This window comes from Scophthalmus maximus, chromosome 8 (assembly GCF_022379125.1).
Source record: "Scophthalmus maximus strain ysfricsl-2021 chromosome 8, ASM2237912v1, whole genome shotgun sequence".
Classification (NCBI taxonomy): domain Eukaryota; kingdom Metazoa; phylum Chordata; class Actinopteri; order Pleuronectiformes; family Scophthalmidae; genus Scophthalmus; species Scophthalmus maximus.
Window position 1 is genome coordinate 5,470,327 of NC_061522.1, and position 19,713 is coordinate 5,490,039.

At 41.5% G+C, this 19,713-nt stretch overlaps 2 protein-coding genes across 13 annotated transcripts; both read right to left on the bottom strand.

Moving 5' to 3' along the window:
* Positions 1–1,072: 1,072 nt before the first annotated feature.
* casp3a (caspase 3, apoptosis-related cysteine peptidase a) lies at positions 1,073–7,701 on the bottom strand. Its single transcript, XM_035637276.2, has 6 exons — positions 7,388–7,701; positions 6,788–6,921; positions 3,175–3,303; positions 2,908–3,083; positions 2,682–2,793; positions 1,073–2,583 (listed from the first exon to the last, which is right to left on the bottom strand). Exons 1-6 carry the CDS (start codon positions 7,450–7,452, stop codon positions 2,354–2,356), a joined length of 846 nt encoding a protein of 281 aa, XP_035493169.1. The 5' UTR covers positions 7,453–7,701; the 3' UTR covers positions 1,073–2,353.
* A 3,631-nt stretch (positions 7,702–11,332) lies between these two features.
* On the bottom strand, positions 11,333–19,545 carry LOC118312762 (oxysterol-binding protein 1-like). Of its 12 annotated transcripts, none has more exons than XM_035637630.2 (20): positions 19,420–19,545; positions 18,411–18,588; positions 17,931–18,139; positions 17,612–17,774; positions 17,411–17,522; positions 17,124–17,322; positions 16,873–16,987; positions 16,672–16,735; positions 16,389–16,556; positions 16,044–16,289; positions 15,668–15,788; positions 15,434–15,537; positions 15,180–15,275; positions 14,890–15,074; positions 14,555–14,784; positions 14,395–14,433; positions 14,151–14,198; positions 12,993–13,031; positions 12,867–12,893; positions 11,333–11,963 (listed from the first exon to the last, which is right to left on the bottom strand). In XM_035637630.2, the coding sequence occupies exons 2-20, from the start codon at positions 18,548–18,550 to the stop codon at positions 11,821–11,823; spliced, it is 2,448 nt and encodes an 815-aa protein (XP_035493523.1). In that variant the 5' UTR covers positions 18,551–18,588; positions 19,420–19,545; the 3' UTR covers positions 11,333–11,820. The 12 variants fall into 12 exon arrangements, with proteins under 12 accessions (XP_035493523.1, XP_035493521.1, XP_047189972.1 ...); XM_035637628.2 differs by having other exon boundaries at positions 12,993–13,043; XM_047334016.1 differs by lacking the exon at positions 19,420–19,545 and adding an exon at positions 19,127–19,374 and having other exon boundaries at positions 12,993–13,043.
* Between the last annotated feature and the right edge of the window lie 168 nt (positions 19,546–19,713).

Below are 19,713 nucleotides of genomic sequence, written 5' to 3' on the forward strand. Positions count from 1 at the left end.
CTGATGCAATATGCAACTTTAACTGTAACTGTACTGTCCTCAAGGAGACATTAGCTGCAGGTACCACAGAATAGATAAGATAACATCAGTAGAAAAAAATCAAAAAAAAATAAAGCAAACATGAGGAAATATATATATAAAAAAGATATAAACAATACACACAAAAACATGATCAATAAAAATATAATACATAAATACATGTACATCAAAAACATATTACAAAAAAGGAACAATAGTGTTGGTAGTAATTGTGTATATTAATACTTCAACTTCAACTTTATTATCCTAAAGGGAAATTTGATCTGCAGCAGGCATCGAATCACACCAAGGTCCATGACAAACATAAAATATTGACAACAACAACAAAAGACAAAAATTCCACATTTCACAAATGAAAACAAGGTCCACCTGCCACACTGAACCAGAATCAAAAAAAAAGAAGCTAAAAACATTAGAAACAACAAAAAATGGCAAGTTAAGTGCTGTACAGAGACAAGTAAAAATTGAATGCGACCTGTCCAGGGTGAACCCCGCCTCTCGCCCAATGTCAGCTGGGATTGGCTCCAGCCCCCCCCCCCCCCCCCCCCCCCCCCCGCAACCTTTAAACGGATAAAGCGGTAGATAATGGATGGATGGACTCTGAATTTGTTCTATATGTTGGTGTTGTCCACAGAGGTGTCAGCAGCTCTTCTTTGTGTGCAGAACATCCCACATGGCGTCAATGGCTTGTTTGTGGAAGCAGGTTGAGGTGGAGGCATGTTCAGTGTTGGCAGGGAAGGATTCTGAGGCCCAGTTTTTATTTGGCCCTGGGCCTCGGGATCCGGTGGCCCAGTTCTCCTCACCTCCGGGCATGCCAGATCTGGAGTAATCCTGCCTGTTCACACTTAAGACAGTGGACACAAATAGCCCCTGCGCTGTGTTTGTGACACCCTGTTAAAGCCCTGGTGAAGACAACTGGCTAAACTTGAACTTCATTGATTTAAGTAATATGTGTTAAAATAAAAATTAAAAAAAACTGTTTCAGTGCAAGCAAAAGAAAGAAAAAGCCCTAAATCAGGGTTTTACTACTAAGAAAAGTGAAAAGTGGTCTTTATTCCTGAGGAAAAACATTACACCAGCCACACTTTCAGCTTCTTGCAAAACAGTGATGTTACAAATAAGTGATAGTCACAGCAAACTGGAGTATATCGATAGGACTTGTGATACATTTTAAATGCACAAATGTTTGCTGGAAACATTGAGAGCGGTCATTTCAGATCAAAAAATTACCAGGGACCTTTATGAGAACTTAAAAATAAAATCACTCAATCCTGGTGGTTACATAGAAAAGTTTGACTCACACTTTTTTCTATAACAGTCCATTGGAGGTTTGTTTTTCTTCAAGAAGTTGGCTGTTACACATTTAAAAAAACACACCAAAGAAACAGGAACCACAGCTAAATAAGAAAGATGAGTTCCAGTACAGGAATAACTCATCACAATGTATCTGAGATAAGAGCATCGCGGAGGTTGACTGGCTTTACTCGTGCACGCAATGAAGACACCTGTGTGCCCACTAATTCACAGGCAACAAAAAATCCAATGTTTAGAAAACAGATTATGAAAAACATTCTCATTCTTAGCCTTAAAACAAAAAAAACAAACCAAAAAAAGATAGCTTACATGACGTTCACACAAGATGCTCCCGAATGTGCCGCTACACAACATGATCCATTAATTTTCCTTCAGGGTGCGAGTGATACTGGCTCCACACAGCTCAATGGATCTCACAGATCTCAAGACTACATGAAGAAAAGAAAAAACTGGCACAGAAATTGAACACATGATCCCAAATGACAAGACCTGACGGATCTCCCTTTGACTAAAGTTACTTCATTAATATGTTGTTGGTGGTTTCATGATTAAAACAGATGCAGAAGGTCAAAAACTTCCTATCAAACTGGCTCCCGATATTTTTTCCCCCCTGAAATGTGTATCGTGTAAACAGTGAAGAGGCGTGTACTGGTAACAAACAGTGAGCTTGGAATTACAAGGTCTCTTACATTTGTTTCCCCCTGCAAGTTTTTATTTGATGACTACTTCATGCATGGTTTTAAAAATAATTATTCTAGGGTTAAATGTGTAGAAAAAACATGCTGCTAATTCTGTATGTCTGAGAACAAAACCACAATGAGAACCTCAAAAATCCCAGGCTTATGAAATGACAGCAAATGTTGCATCTGCTCTCCCAGGAATATATGTAAGATGAGGTCATATTCAGTCACAATGTGTAAACTACAATAAATTCACTAACACAACACTCAAAACTTTTCTTCTGCTGAGCTGAAAGTCTTCTGGCGAGGAGGAGGAGACATCAAGGAGAGAAATACATCTCTTTAGTCAGCATTGACACGATGCACGGGATTTGTTTCTTGGCATCAAAACCTGGCGCATTGGACACAGACTCGAACTCCACCGCCACCTTGTGGTTCACCCGTGTCATGATGTGCTGGAGCTCCAGCTCTTTTCCGTACTTGCCGATCATATCGCACAGTGACTGGATGAACCAGGACCCGGTCATGGTATTCCTCCACGAGTAGTAGCCTGCAGACAAGAGTGGTGGAATGTTAAGGCACATCAACACAATGTTTACAAGAGGAGACAAAAAAAAGAGACTTGTGTTTGAATGAACGAGTGTTAACCTGGGGCTGTGGAGAAGGCATAGAGGAAGTCAGCTTCCACGGGGATCTTGGTGGTGCTATCGTCCACACTGTCAGTCTCAATGCCTCCGTCCAGATCAGTGCCTCTGCAAGCCTACACACGAACAGAACAAGAACTGGTTACAGGTCACACACACTTTAACCGAGCCCGAGGTAAGTTGGTGCACAAGAGAGGAAAACAAAAAGAAGAAGAAACCTCTTAAAATACCTGGATGAAGAAGAGTTTGGGCTTCCCCACCAGTGACTTGCAGCGATCGCCTCGGAAAAGCGACGTGAGGTACTTGAGCTCCACCGAGCCGTCCGTACCGAAGAACACGCCCTCATCCCCGTGACTCAACAGAACGCACACGAACGAGGCCGAAGAGCTGTGATCGTCCTTTGACGCTGAAAAAAACCCACAAGAAAAATGTATGCCATTAGATATGACTTGATATAAGCTGATATGACAGATATATGCATGTATATTAGTACTTACCAGTAATTAAAACCTGTTTCATCTGCTCGACTGTCTGGTCATTGTAAACCTTCACTTTATAACCCAGCTTGGCAAACACTTTCATCACGTTGGCTGCGTCCACGTCCGTCCCATTTCGCTGATTCATGCCTTAAAAAAAACAAAAAACAGATCTGTTTACTTGACAAATAATTTAAAAACACATTTATATATTAAACAAAGACGTAAATAATGACGACAGCAGATTTTACCATTGGTACACATTGTAGGCAGTTGGCTACGGAGCACATGATTTTAAAAGGCAACTATGGTACAACCCCTAACAGGCAAATAATAAGTATTTTGGCTATTTAGACCTTATTGCTGATCCCTTTGTGGGAATGAGCCTTGTTTCACCTGCAAGTGTGGGAAAACTGTTATCAAGACCTGCCCTTCGTGTGGTCATCCCAGTGAGCTGTTTTTGTTTTACGTTGCGGCAAGGTCACAGAAACACGGAGAGCAGGAGGCACAGGAAGCTGCTGGTGTGTGACACTGAATCAAACAGACGGCGGTGTTAGAGATGATGTGAAGGACTTCAATTTAGAGCTGCAACAGTTAATGGATTAGTAATCGATTACTAAATTAATCGCCAACTATTATGATAATCGATTAATCGGTTCAAGTAGTTTTTATGAAAGAAAAGTCCAATTTCTCTGATTTCAGCTTCTTGAATGTGAAGATGTTCTGGTTTCTTTGGTCCTCTATGACAGTGAACTAAATATCTTTGATGTGTGGAAAAACACAAAACATCATCTTGGAGTTTGGGAAAAACAAATCAAAACTTTTCACCATTTTATGACATTTTATGGACAAAACAACTAATCGATTAATCGAGAAATAATCGCCAGATTAATGAATTTGAAAATAATCTTATTCCATCTTTACACAGCTTGTTGGTGTTGGCAAAGACACAACTAAACCGAACCTACCAAAAACATATTCATAATCTCTGTTATATAAAATGCATTTTGTTAACGCGCGGCACAGAACCACAGGTCTGTGTGTTGGGTGTGTGCCCAAATCCAATGGAGTGAAAAGTGAATATCACACCCCCCCAACCTGCTGGAGGGGTTATGCGCAGCATACCATTCTTATTGGCACCTAAACTCTGGTGACCTCACACATGGCTTCAACCTAATCAGCTAGAAAAAGGTGAAAACACCTCCACAGTTGTAAATAATAAAATTACTGACGGCTGATTTACGTTCGCCAGCTCACATTCACACGGTCACGACCTACTGGGACACTGAGTCATTGGTTATGTTATGATATAATACTAATAACGAGCTATCCGCTGTGAAAAAGCCCTATAGAAACATAGGAATTTCCAGAATTAGTAAATTTTTTATTTAATCTACTTACTGATTATGTTCAAATTCTCGAATTTGACATTTGATGTACCTTGTCAAACCTTTTCAAGACAGAGCTACGTTACCCAGACGTGTCGGCTACTTCCAACTGTGCTTTGTGCATCTTGCTGGAACGAGTCTCCATTTGACTTTTACTTAAAGCCCAACACTATTACATCGTGTGCTGACAACAAAAACGACAAAGTCAGACCACTGTGTCTGCTTGGGGGGATTGAGCATCTATAACTGCAACTAGCTCGCTCCTTTGCAAACAAAATCTTCTTAATTTGGAGAAGGGGGAATTCCGAGTATGCACAAAATCCAGTATGACGAGAAGCCTTTTCTTGTTTGGACGGCTGGAGAGAATTGAACAAACTCAACTGCTGTTTGCCCCGTTCATATGCATATTCATACCATACCCTTAGAACATATACTTGTCCGCTGAGCACGCAGCCATGTGAACTCGGTTAGTCCTGCCGGGCGGGTTTGTGAGACACAACTCTGACAGCAAAACAAGACCACAACCAACTCTGGTTAGTCTGTACACAAGGGGCAGACTGAAGCTGTATTTTCTTGTATTGATATCCAAGGTCTTCTCAGCCAGACGTTGGAGGCGTATACAATACCAGCAGACACGGCTCTTCAAGCTTCCATCGCACAATGTCCCCGTTCCCAGTGAAAGGTAGAGGAGGACTTAGGTCAACTCGGGGGTTTCACACAGTAACTGCGACTCTTGCAGACATCAGGCCTTGATATCCTCAGAGAAGCAAATACTAGACAAATGTCTGCCCCTACAGTCGATTAAAAGGGGCGGTAAGCGATTTTAATCCAATACGCTTTTTTGTCAAATTCAGCAAATATTTCCTCACGGTGTCGGTTCTGTGGATTTGTTTTTCGCTCTGTAAAAACAATCTTTCTTCAAAAATCGCTCACAGCCCCCACATGATCATTCTTCACAAAAAGATTATGAACGGCCAAAAGAAACATATAACCATAACTGTGATGGCGTTCTTTGTGAACACTGCCACCCCAATGCAAAAGTCCACCAGAATGTCAAAGGTTTTTGGGCCATTAAACACACGTACAGAATTATCATTCTAGTACATGTATTTCTCCACTGTTCATATCCAACTCTGGAGAGGAACCAATTATACCATGAACGTCGGAATAAGTTCCTTATGAAAATACTGACAGTTTGCCGCACTGGCAAGTTGTCAAATTGTATTATGTTATGAAATGCAAGGATGCATAAACAAGGATTGTGCCGCAACTGGCCTGCTTGTTGCTCATTCTCTACCGCAGGCAACATAGCGGGAATAACACGGATCCAACTTGAACGTCTAGTTAACTGAAGATAACCTGTTATCTGAAGAAAGTGCGGATGCTTGATTTAACGATTCGCCTACTCCTTTGTACACTTTTGTGATCGTTAGTGCGTCAGCTTGGCTTTCAGAACAACATGTCCCTTCATGGTCCACCTCCCAAAGATCGAACCATGGAACGACGTCGCATCTTTCCGACAGGGACGTCCACCGTATCTGGGAGACCGAGTTGGCAGAGTTGCTCGTGTACACAAAATGGAAACTGGACACTACTACTGCAGGGATAACACAGCCACCTACGGAGACAGCTCACTCCTCGCCGCTACTCAAAGTTTAAACAGCGTGTACATTCGAGCCGCCTGACCTACCAAGTCCTTCAGGATAACTGGACACTTAAAGTCTAGATAAACTCAGCTCAGCTCCTCTCAAAATGGGACTCTCTCGAAATCGAAAGAAATCCTCCCGACCTCAAAATCAAGAGAAGAGAAAGGAGTAGAAATAGATAATAGAACCAGAGTATGTTGACAGGTGTCCATCACGAGAACCGAACACTGTGTCTCCTAATAACCTATTTAGTCGGACTAGAGTCAAAGGCACAATGGTATTTCTCATTCAAATTGCAATGAGGCAGAATGAAGAAAATCATGTCGATAATCATCTCTGCGTAGATGTAACCCCCAGATGTCTGTTATTGATTCTTACTCATGTTCTATTCTAACTTCCAATTCTTCACTTGGCCCACAGTGACATTTAAGATGAGGGTTTAGTTTCAGACTGATCTGGTGTGTGTGCGTGTGCGTGTGTATGTGTGTGTGTGTTTGTGTGTGTGTGTGTGTGTGTGTGTGTGTGTGTGTTCTTCACAGCACTTTCATTTTGAATTATGTCTCATCATGAAACAAACAGTCCAAAAAAACCCCAACCCACCTGTTCTTCTATCGAAGTTCTTGTTGTTGATGATGATGCACTGGCCGATGCTGGGGAAACCGAGGCTGTATCTGAAGCTGTGGGCGAGGGACTTGGCGTCCACGTCCATGGGAACGGACGAAGACGCCTCTGACCTGGAGGAGGACGACAAAGAGATGCAACCATAAGCTTTATATCGTCTTTTTATATCTTTTATATATATATATATATAGATATATATATATATATCTATATATATATATACAGATATGCGACCTGAAAACCGTATTATTGTTGGAATGCTGATTTTAATTGTTTGTGATTTGTATGTTTTTGTGAAAGCACGTTGTGAAGCTACTTCTGAAAGGTGCTATATAAATATAATAATTATTATTAATATAATAATAATAATAATTATTATTATTATTATTATTATTATTATTATTATTTGAATTCTGTTTAAATAAACACAAGTGGAGAAGGGGCTAAAACAGTTTATAAAAGCACAAGCAAGTGACCAAGGCACAGTGTCAGGACCCTGACGAACAGTTTCCTCGCCGCCAACAACAATAGATTGTAGTAAAATGCTAACTAGCTAAAGTGAAGCGCGACTCCTCTCACCGCTGTTCGTCGTCTCGCTTCGCGTCCGTGGAGTCGCGTCCTCGCCCGGGTCCATTCACCGACATGTTTAATGACAATAGGAGTCAGCGGGCCGACCGCTAAACCAAACAGTGACAACGAACGTTACACGCCCTGTGCGGGAGACAGCGGCGGCTCCGACAGACGAGTTCCTCCGACGAACCGACGAGGCGGCGTCGCGTAAACAAACATGCTGATGTCACGCGGAGGTGCGCTTGTTTTGGACACCCACGGCCGCTCTCGCACGGCTCCCACCGCCACTCATTTGAAGTATTTTTTTCATTTCTTCTTTTTTTGTTGTTGTTGCACAAATACTGAGTTTAAATAAATGCCACCACAGACGTACTTGGTGTGTTTTTTTTTTTTTTTGACATATTGTATTTGTTCACGCAACTAAAACGACACGTCGGTCTAATCACTCCGCCCACATTAGGGGTTAACCTTTCAAACGGCCACACTGCCTTATGCTGCGTTCGACTTTACCCCGGAGCTCGGAACTCGGAACACAGAAGTCGGGGTGGGGATTTTTTTCCGAACCTGCCGACTCGGAATTCCGACTCGCAGGGGCGTTCCATTTGCGATTTCCGACTCGGAGGTCGGAATTCGGAATTCCGAGTTCCGAGATCATACTGGAACGATAAACCCGAGTTCCGAATTCCGAGTTCCCGAAGTGTACTGGAACGCAGCATTATATTCCCCAAAAGTCCCAGAGAAAAGTGGTCAGATGTCCCTGACGTAACTGCCCCTGTTGTGTCAAGAGCTTTTTGATCCACATAACATATTGTTTGCTTTTTAACTGGAAGTTGTGTGTCCTAAATAATCTCTAAATAATCTAATTCTAGAGTGTATAATTCCTGGTAAGACTTGGAGGAATCACTTTAGTTTTTTTCTGAATAATAAACCAAGGCTATATCACTATCAGAATCTGTGTATAATTGTGGAATGTATTCAAGCAAGTACTGTACTTGTAATTGTAGACACAACTTTGGACAAGTAAAAGGCTGTCAAGTTAGAATAGCTGTAATGTACAAAAGCTACTGCCTTAAAAAGACTACTCGAATATTATTGCTTTATTTATTATTCAATAATATAACATTCACAACCTGACCATTCTTTAACTTAAGAGTTTTCTGATACAACTTAAATTTCTTTTGTCATGTAAAATTTTGGATGCTGGATCTTTGCATCATAATATGGCTACTTTTACTGAAGTTAAAAACAGAAACATGCTAAATACTATTGAGCCCCTGAACAATACGAGTCATAACTATGATTTGACATCAAGGGAACATAGTTTCAGACCACGATTACCCAGTAGCATACACTCCACCCCCTGTCTGCTTTATAAACCATATTAACTTGTATGAGCTGTTTTGTGATACATAAAACAGACAAAAAATAACAAAAACCAAAGATTTGCACTTCATCGCCACACAGACTTTAATTTTGTCAACCTCTAACAGAAAACTGAATTGAAGGACAGAAAAGGTATGAGTCAATACATATGTATATCTTAGTTGTGGACACGTTTAAAATTACTGAACATCATTTAAGGGGAAAAGTGACAAAGTCTTCAGTAGCGGATATCAAAAGATGACTGTGAAATCAAACCAAACCAAATCAAAGTAACTGAAGTACTGTAATAAAAGTGCAATAACACCTTCAGTCTCTTTGTGCAGAAGAAAAAAATATCTGAAAACAATACAAGGGTTGAAAAAAAGGAGAAACCTAAAGAAAGATTTAGAACACAGATGTAAATATGGGGCTACACAGTTAAGACCAATGGTTAAACATCATGATATTATTGTATTTAAAAAAAGACTGAAGGACTGAAGAAACTGCAACCTCACTGTGATTGAAGATATCTATTTCAATTATGTATAAAGCCAAAGTTGAAAATATAAATATATGAAGCAACCCGATGTGGTAAAGGAGGACTAATGGTAATATGGTACACTCGACTCAGACAAAGAAAATGTATCCAGATCTGAGAAATTAAAAATGACAAAGAAAAAAAAATAAAAGTTAAAAGTGCATTGCTGCCTTTAGATTCTCTATCGACAAAACAGGTTAATATCACAAGAGTACTTTACTATTTATTTACACATACATATTTGCAACATTATGTTTGTGATCTTCATTTTCAGTGTTCTCCTTTTAAGTACACTTGAATATAAAATGAAATTTAGATTTTCTTTTCTTTTTTTTAAATCAACCACACAGTCCTTCCACTCAGGTGACAAACAACAGCAGAGACAGAATTCAGGTGTTTTTGAAGTTTTAGCGATTCAACCTTCACGTTTGTCCTCGTATTTTCATTTTGTGCCTTTTTGCAGGTGTACACACCCGAGGCACTCTTATTGCTGTCTGCTAAATATCTACACTCGCAAACACGCACACTCTTCATCCTACTTCAAGATTAAAGCTATATGATCAGTAAGTTTGACGGCAACCAGGAAGACAAAAAAACAACAACCAAACAGTTGCCTCATATTTCACATCACTTCACAAATCGTCAAGCCAGTAGCGACAGCTTGAGCACAGCCCGGCTGCTCTGAACGTAATCACCCAATGTTCAAATTGTTAGCATCAACATTTACTTTGAAAGCAGAAATGAAATGAATCCCGTTATAAGCAAGATGCATTATTTGTTAACACAGTTGATCTTAGACGTCAATCTAATACATTTCATCAGACAATAAGACCAAACTGGTGCATTCAATGACCAAGCTGGTAAACAGCTACACACTTAAAAATTACTTGTTGAAGGAAAAAGACAGAAAGGAAAAACAAAATTTCCCCCCCATTTCCTGCAAGAACACCATTATTTGAACACAATTTGTCAGGAAGTAATACTTCAGTTTACTTCAGTCGTATTTAATATGTTAATATGTCAATATATGAAATAAAGAACATACATTGAAACATCAAAAATGAATGTATTCTACATAGAAATGCCATTATACTTCCTGAATAAAAAAAAATTAAAGAATAAGGAAATGCAATTCTTCAAAAGTGAAAAAAGTAAAAAAAAAAGAAAAAAAAAAGAGACTGGTATATGTTATGAAGTATGCAGCCATTTAAGACTCATAATTAGGGATTGCTAAGATAACGGAACTGGATATTATCAGGCCTGATTAAAGGAGGAGGAGGGGAAATTATCTTAATGAACCACTTTCATGTCTCTCCACGACTTCTACTCACTCAACGAACCTAGTTGAGAGCAAAACTTAAGGAAGGCTAATGTGTAGATATCGTATAAGTCTAGAGCTCCTGGTTCACTTGAGTGAATAGATTAGCACCACACAATTGACCATGAATTCAAAGGCAAACCAATCCATTCTATGTAGGGCTGCAACAAACCATTATTTTCATAATCGATTAATCTTTTGATTATTTTCTTGATTAGTTGTTTGGTCCAAGAAATGGTGAAAAATGTTGATCGTGTTTCTCAAAGCCCCAAGATGATGTTTTGTTTTGCCCACACACCAAGGATATTCAATTTACTGTCATAGAGGAGCAAAGAAACTAGAACATATTCACATTTAAGAAGCTGAAAACCAGAGAATTTTTACTTTTTTCTCCATAAAAACTACTTGTACAGATTAATCGACTATCAAAATAATTGGCGATTAATTTAGTTGATTACTTACCGATAAACTGTTGCAGCTCTAATTCTATGAGTTGTGTTTATTTGAAATTATTTTTTGAAATATGCCAAAAACTACCTAAGAAAAATAACAACAACCTTTAAATCACTTTTGTCCAAACCACTGATTTGATGTTTTCTGTGTGAACTATTGAAAAAAGTTGGTGTGTGATGATTACACTTTGACTCGCAGCGGCGCTGTGCTGGGTAAGATGCAATAAATTATTTGCAAAATAAACAAAAGGGTTAGGATTGCACAAAAAACAGAAACACAAACATTTAGACGATCACTCCGTCTGCGCAAAACCTAATTTATAGTTAGATGTCACCGGGATGAGTAATGATTGACAATAGTGCTTCCAAAGAAAATGTATGACGACACTTGCCAGAATAAACCGGTTGCTAAATGCAAATCAAAGGCTGCAACACAGGCGCCTGTGCCGAGAACAAGCAGCAGGGCAAAGTTAAACAAAGTGTTTTGAGAAAGGCAGTGAGAGGGTTTTATCTGAACACTGACTGACCAGATGCTATGTTACTACAACGCACAATGTGCATTGTATCTACATTGAGGGGTGAAATCCACATGCACTTGATCCTGAGCAAAAATCTCTCTCTGCTGGAACGGTGGAGCTTGTGGGAGGTGATCGGTTGAAGCTACAGACGTTGAAGATGGTGGTTTGATGTCAGGCTTGATTCCCCCACGTTAGCTGATGTAAGTTAGTAGGCCACTTCTCACCATCTTCTCTTTTCGCTGATTCGGCTGCAATCAGAAGATCTCTGGGCACATGTCCCAGCTGCCTTGGTCCTTGGCCTCCCAGTAGCCGCCCTTGTACACGTGCAAGGTCTCGCCGGACGCGGCGTCGTCGATCTTCTCGAACCACAGTGCTTGGTAGTTGTCTTGGTGGGGGCCTGAATGAAAACAGAGATTATCATTTACCGAGAACAAAAGGCGAGCCGCTGAGCCGTGGCAACATGTCATGCTTAAAAGTGGCGATATGCTCTCAGATGGTTGAAAGGGAAAAGACATTAACGTAATAAATGTTACGGGCTGCTTGGTCTCCAAATGCACCTTATTTAACCAAACGCAGGAGTCAAAATATTGGTTATGCATTTCTCTATTATATGGGGAGAACAGGGCTGACATCTTCCCAGGTATTGTAATCAATGACTAAGGCTACATCCACATCACTACGTTGTCGTTTAAAAAAAAATTTGAATTAGAAAGCCTTTATTGTCTGTATTGTATTGTTGTTTCCTGTTGGTCAAATTTTCTGTGTGGACAACCTGCTTCCTGTTTACACTGGCATGCACAATGGTCACGTGCTTCCTTTGCATTTTCAGGTGTGATAGGTGAGGACGAGGATTCAAACTGACACGGAGCTAAACCCCTCATCTGGACGGATATTGTTTTAGTTTAAAACGCTGTTTTAAAATTCAAACGTAGTAGTATGGAAGTAGCCAAACAAAATACTATTCTACAGTATTACAGGGCTAGATTTATTGTGCAAGTTCTACAGTTAGAGAAGGCCAGTGAGTCTATATTTAGAGTAACTAAGGGCCATTAACACATTCCTACATACGAGAAAGAGGAGGGACAGTGGGGAGCAGGACTAATGTTACTTGCTTTTGACTGGAGCTCCATTAGCACCTTCCTTGCCTTCCACTAAGTGAGAGCAAGTTGCAAAGGATGTAAAGGATAAATTATGGAAAAATGAACAAGGTTTTTTAAAATTTAAAATTTAAATCTGGATTCTACTTAATTAGTAGGAAATCTAAAATAACTGGACTGCACATCGTGACCAGAATACTTGCTTAAATAAGGGAGGAGTCCATGAGGGGCTGAAAAAAGAAGAAGGAAGGATGACAGAATAAAGGACTGATGTTTTGGTAGTGACAAAAAGAAAGAACAGAAAGTGAAAATGTAAAGGGGCTACTTGCATGCAACGGGTGTATGAGGGGGAGAGTCCTCTGTGTCAGCTGAGCAACAACCAGCACAGAAAAAAACAAAGATGTAAATCCACAACTCAAGAGACCGAAGTCCACACCCATTTTTAATCTGTGTACATTTTGAAAGTGCCGCTTCAAGCATCCTAAGCATGTGAGACTAGTATAAACTAACTGATGGTTTATTTTACTGATCACAAAGAGAAGAGATCATAGTTGAGCCAGTTTTTGACCCTCACTTCGTGCAAAAGGGACTTTAGTTCACTCAAATTTAAGACCACATTTCCCAACAATGTCATCGCTTTATGCTACAAGGAGAATCTTTGCTTCTCTAATTAAAAATGTTATTGACCAGCCCTCCTAACATTAGTGGTCTCATACAATTAGATTTTCTAATAGGTAGTTTCCCATTTAAATCTTAGAAAATGCAATGTAGAAGGCAGTCTAAGTGCAAATAGGCCTGTCACAATAACTACTTTTTGTCGCACGACATATTGTCCCAGAAATGATTGCGATAAAGAACATTATCATCATTTTAAGACCATTTTTGATACTGAATCGTGTGAGCTTGCAGTTAAGGTGTAGTGGTCGTTGCGTGTGCAAGTCCTACGTGGTTTGTGTTGCTGCTGAGAGAAATGTTATCAAAAGTTTAGACTTGTGTCTTAGGCCTCAGACACAACAAGAAAGTTGAAAACATGGTGCCTTTAGAAAAAGGCATCATTAAAATACAATTAATCGACCAAACCAGAAATTTCTTACGACGAGGACAGATGTTATATCGACAAACACGTATGTAGACACAATGACTATAATTGAGGTTGATAAAACTTGTTGAGTCTATATTCATGTATCATACGATAAGTCGATAACCTAATTATCGTGACATGCCTAAGTACAAACTCCACTCTCATGTTCTGGTGTGTTACACCAATGTTTAACTGTTAAAAAAATTGTGATGTAATATGGGCATTACATCACCTTTGACCTTTGAGGTTATTTCTCCACACATAGCATCATTGGTTTGAGTAACTGCCGAGTCATTATAATAAAAGAAGCCTACGAGCCTCCTGTGGATATTCTAAGGTCACGTCTTGCCACTCGAAGCACTGTTAAAAGGTACACTTTGTGTTCAACTGTGGAAGTGATACTTGCTTTCATCAGAAACCTCACTTGCTTCTGTGCCAATCTCCTGTGCATCAGCTACATGAGACAGAATGAACGGAAGGGACAGTAAAATCAGAATGAGTCAAGAGTTATCAAGATGACATAGGAGACATTTGACTGTAGCTTTTTCCTATCACACATACACACAAACACACACACACGTTTGTGTGTTTTTTGATTTGAGGTAGTGTAGAAACTAGGGTGGGGCAAAAGCTAAGATAAGAGTACTTGCTTTTCAAGGGCGAGTCAGTGACTGAATCCTCAGTGACAGCTTAGGGTTGAGACAGAGACAAGCAGACAACGTACACCAAGACATACAAAGGATGAATGGACAGAAAAACTTTGGATGGAAGCACAAGACAAAGAGATAAACCGCCAAAATCTTTTCCTACCTTCCTCAGGTGTGCTGGCAGCTTTGACAGCTTCCCTCTCCCTTTCTCGGCGGGTCGTGCGCTGTTTTTCTTCCAGCCTCTGCTTCTCGGCGTTTGCCTCGTCCCAGCGGCCTTCCTCCATTAATCGCTGGTCAGGGCGTCTGCGACAGTCTGTTGGCGCCACTCCCTCCTCGGGTTCATTGAGAGTCAAGGCCAGTGAGGAGAAGAAGTACATGTTCTCTGCTCCGTCTCTGGAAAGTCATTACAAGCCATTAAAACACTGCGGCTCCATTTATTTGAAAGCACTTAAAAACATTTCCCAATATTACCCCATCATCTTTAATACGAAAACTTACGGTAAAGGATTCTTTCTCCAGATTTCTTTGGCTTTGAGGGTCTGATAGACAGTCCTCTGTTTGCCCTCTGTGCCGTTCTCGCCTTTACTGCTCTGCATTACCCGGGAAAACTCCATCTTCTCATCCCACGTTCCTGACAGCACATAATGGGCCTTTCCATCCTTATCCGTTACGACTCCTGTTACCTGAGAGGAAAAAACAGCTGTCAGTCAAGAATTTATTAAGAGTTTACCGGTTTTGTTTTGTGCTGTACCGTAAAAAAAACACAAAGAAAAAGCAAACACACCCACCTTTCTCGGCACGTCCCTGGAGAAGTAACTGTAGGGAGCAAACTTGAGGTGGCAGCGATCTCCTGTCCTGTGGTTCACCACATCTATCTCCCCTGACTGGAGGGAGAGAATGGGAAGGGACACAATGTTGTGTTGTTGGTGACTTAAAGGACAAACCACGAAGAACAATATGCAGAACGGTCGTCTGAAAACGTCTGTGTCATTTATTTGTTCGTGAATAGCTTGTAGTCGTGTCATGTAACAATTGGGATTACCTGATCAATCCACAATTTCCCCACAATAATGTTGTGCACTGTTGTCGTCACTTTTTTCCAAGAGTAGTGATTGTTGCTCTTGTCAAACAAACACTGGATAGATCCTGGTGACAGAGAGAGGCAACAACGTTTACATCCGTCAGTGACAATTTTAATCCTGCTCAGTGATAAAGTGTGCTTATCCTGTATCCCGTTTTACAATGTACACAGTGACGCAGTGTACACTTGACTCACCCAAGGGCATGATGGAGAGGTATTTTCCTCTGAACTTGCTGGCCAGTGTGATTTCCTGTCTGAGGGTCCAACCCTTTTCAGAGATGGCATGGTGAGCTGCGGCAGGTGGGTGGTGACTCACCTGAGAGGAGGCAAGTGAAGTGAAGAGAGAGAAGATGAGGATGTTGTAATCGTGTGAGGGCTTGAGCTTATACCAGAAAAGCAAGCTTGCCTGTATAAACAGACTTTAAGGCACGTGGAGTCAGGTTGAACCTGAATGTGATCCGGTACACTGACCTTTACAAGAATTTCACTCAGGAAAAAGTTACATTATGCAAAAAGCAACTTGTTAACTGTGTTTAATGGTTAGTTGGGTTGTTTGTTTGTTTTAACTCACCTGTTCACACAGCGAACGGTAGCCGCACTCTCCGAGTCGATCAAGCTCAAAGGTTTCTCCCAGCAAAGGATTGAAGGGTTTTCCTGTGCGGTGGACAGTGGTGGAGTAGGAAGAGACCGTGAAAGCGGCGACATAGCACATCTGCTCCAGAGAACTCTGACATTTGGCACCCTTGTCCAGCAGCTCGTAGTACTCCAGGTCTTCGGAGAGACGTTGCAGCATGGAGAGGGGCTCATTGAAATTTACCTGGCAGGTGCAAGGAAACGAAGTTAAGAAGTCTGGTTACTTGTGATAATTTTTTTTAAAGACAAGCCCCCTGTATGCCAAAAAGAGTACAGTTATTACAGGCATTGGTATCTTTGAGAGTTCCTTTCCAATGCAGTTCTTCATGATGCTCCACAGATTGAGGTAATAGTTCGGCTTGTCAGGGATACGGGTCCTTCTTTGTCTCACTGGTTCAAGCTCAAGGGGCTGGGGAGACTCCGGATTGGACGCCAACGACAGTTCATCGAACTGGAGGAAGAAAGGGAAAACATCCTTGAGGGTCAGGTAACATGATGACAATCAGAGAAGAAAAAATGGACACAAATCAGAACTTGCTGGTAAAAAAAAAAAGAGCTCAACACACATTTACAGACTGATCGTCCAGTCCAGTCTCATTGCTGAGCCCACTGGCATTGCTGCCAGATCTCCTGTAGAACAGAGAAGCAAGACAGTTTAAAACAAAACAGGACACCAGGAGAGAAAATACAAAAAATAAAAGATTTGGATAAAGATAATAAAATAAAATAAATCACAGACATGTGAAAAGTAAAAGACAGTAAGTGACCTGTGATACTTGGGGTCAGCAGGGACAGTAATAAACTCTGCTGGGTCTTCCATAGCATCGAAGAACTCATTGTCATCATCCTCGTCACTGGCATCACCCTTTGCTGAAACGCCGCCTAAAGTGAACACAGACGGTGAAAGAAAGGACGGCTATAAGGCTCAACTGGTCTCAGCTGATTGGTGGAAGTGTGTGGCAAGGTGGAGTGCGCAACGCTCCAGAGAGAAACGATCAGTTGCGGTTGAGATCCTTACCTTTGTTGCCTAAGGCGGGATTGCTGAACGAAGAGGGGAGAACCGTGGCTCCGCGGAAGGCTCGTTCCAAATGGTTGTGCTGTTTGGCCAGCTGCTCCAGAGTCTCCTCCAGCCGTATCCTCTGGTCTCTCTCGGTCTGTAAGGCCTTCTGCCAGCGCTTACTGTGGTTCTGGGCCAGGGAGAGGAAGTCTCGACATGCCTTGGGGAGCAATGCGAACAACATGTTAGACAAGAGAGCCAACAACAGTGTGCTGTGCTCCTCGGTGAATCACACAGAGGTCACTTACATTGATCATGGCATTAGAGGTGATTCGGAACAGCGTGGCCCTCTCGGTGACTTGTCTAGTCTTTTCCCCCATGTCCCCTCCAACACGAATCCCCTCCAGTTCTGACAAAGACCTGTGTGCGCAGAATAAGGGAAAAATTAAGTAAATAGACCAACAAAATTATTTTAATTACCATCACTCAAATGCTCAAATAGCTGATACCTTTGAAGGGCAGACCCATGCTTGACAATGAGATCATTGCAGGTGGTGAGGTCCTCCACCTTGCTGCTCATTGTTCGTAGTGTGGACTGGACTTCTGAGTTACGGCAGCCTCCGCCCTGTCCTGAGGTGGGGGGCGCTGTGGAACAATCGTCTCCGGAGTCATCTGAGGACGTGAACAGGGAAGAGAAACGTGACCAAAACAAAGAAATGTCACAATAAAATGCTTTGCTCACACATTTTTCATTGGCATAGATGCTGCTTTGTAAGCTATATAGGATTTTCAACATGATGTCTCCAGTCAATGTTTCTCCCCTCTCACCAGATTCGGCCTGCATGTGGACGGCCTTTGCCTTGGCAAGCTCCAGCGCTGTGATCCACCGCTGGCGCTCCACTTCTGAGCTGGCCTTCAGGTGGTAGGTTTGCGCTCCACCGTTGGAAATGACAAAGTTGCACGAGTCCTCCACCGTAATATTGGCTGTGGCCAAGTTGATGGTGCCTCTGCATGTGTGACCCATCTCTGCCTGGGTCCTGGCAGCAAAACAGAATCAAGGACAGTTAAATGCAGAGATCTAGAACAATGAATGTAAGTGATATTGTCAACTAATTAAATTTTCATATGGCTGTTGCACATTTGTTTATATTGGGGAGTGCTATCTAAATACAGAGTGTATTGCTCGGGTAAATGACCTTTAAAAAACTGCATTGATAAGCCCCTGGAATCTATATTATACACTGCGTTTCTGCCTGAGAAAAAACTGTGATGCATTACCCATCTCCTTAGAGAGCAGATATAACTTACCTATAATATGACAACAGTCCATTGCTCAAAACAAACCAGCGTCTCTGGTAACCCTTTATGTAGTTAGTCCATTTGAAGAGCCAACCCTTGTACGTGTCTCCAGGGGTCGGGGTTGGAGTAGGGGGCTTAGGCTCTGACATCGCAGCAGCCTGTGGTTTCACTGGGTGAGATTAGAAGCCTGACGTGGGGGGGGGGGGGGGAGAGACAAATAATAACACTTAGAATTACATTAATATTTCATTGTTGCACATTTCATACACAATGAACGTGTTTACAAACTGGTCCGATGGTTGCTACAGTAAATTTTGCTAAATCGATGCCAACACTTTTTGGCTAGATTCAAAAGTTCATTATGTCATCCTACTATAACATGAATTAATTTATAATTATGGACGCGAGGCATAATGATACGTTGGTTTCTCTGTGTCGTTCATGACATTTGGAAGGAAACTGCTCATATCAACATCGTATATATATGTGAGATTATAAATGATAGAATGAACGCTAGATTATCCATACTTGACAAATGTTGACTTCACATTACAGCAATGACGCAATTACCGAATATACAGAATCTGGGATTAGTAATCCTTCCATAATGTCGCTGTCAATAGTTTTCCGCTTGGATCCAGGAAGCAACACAACAAATGGTGGAGAGCGGACATGACTCCAAACTGATTAGATAACGCTCAGTGCGTCTTAACGGCCACACTCACATCGAGGGAACTTAACGCAGCGGCTGAAGGTCCGTGTCAAAGAGCACACAGCCGCGACGTGATGAGGTGACTGCGGGTGACAAGAGGCCATTTCCGATCATCAAAGCTACTTAAATGACCGTCCGTCACTAAGCTCGCAGGCTAGCTAAACAACAGGAAGCTGTCAAAACAAGTAGACGCGTCGCAGACGATGCGAACGATCCGTTTTCAACTCATTGCAACTCTTTCGGCGTTGCTTCGGTTTGGCTGACGTGACGTGTTCTCAGATGTGTTCGCACCTCGGTGACACCCACCTTTTCCGTGCAGGACGCGAGCCATCAACTGAGCATGTCGTGCTGGCTGGAAGCGACGTTAGCTCACTAGCTTTAGCTTTAGTGCTAGCTACGTTGGTGGTGCGACACAAAATAGTGTTCGGTCAACCCCTTTGGCCGTCAACTTCAGTTCCGCTTATAACAAGCGTCATACTAAAATTGAAGAAATATATTGCAGGCGTAGGTCGTTTGCACATATAAAACCCTCATTTACAAACTACCGGTCTCGATGGTTATTTCATAAGATGACGTTAATGTTTCTAATGTAATATCTGT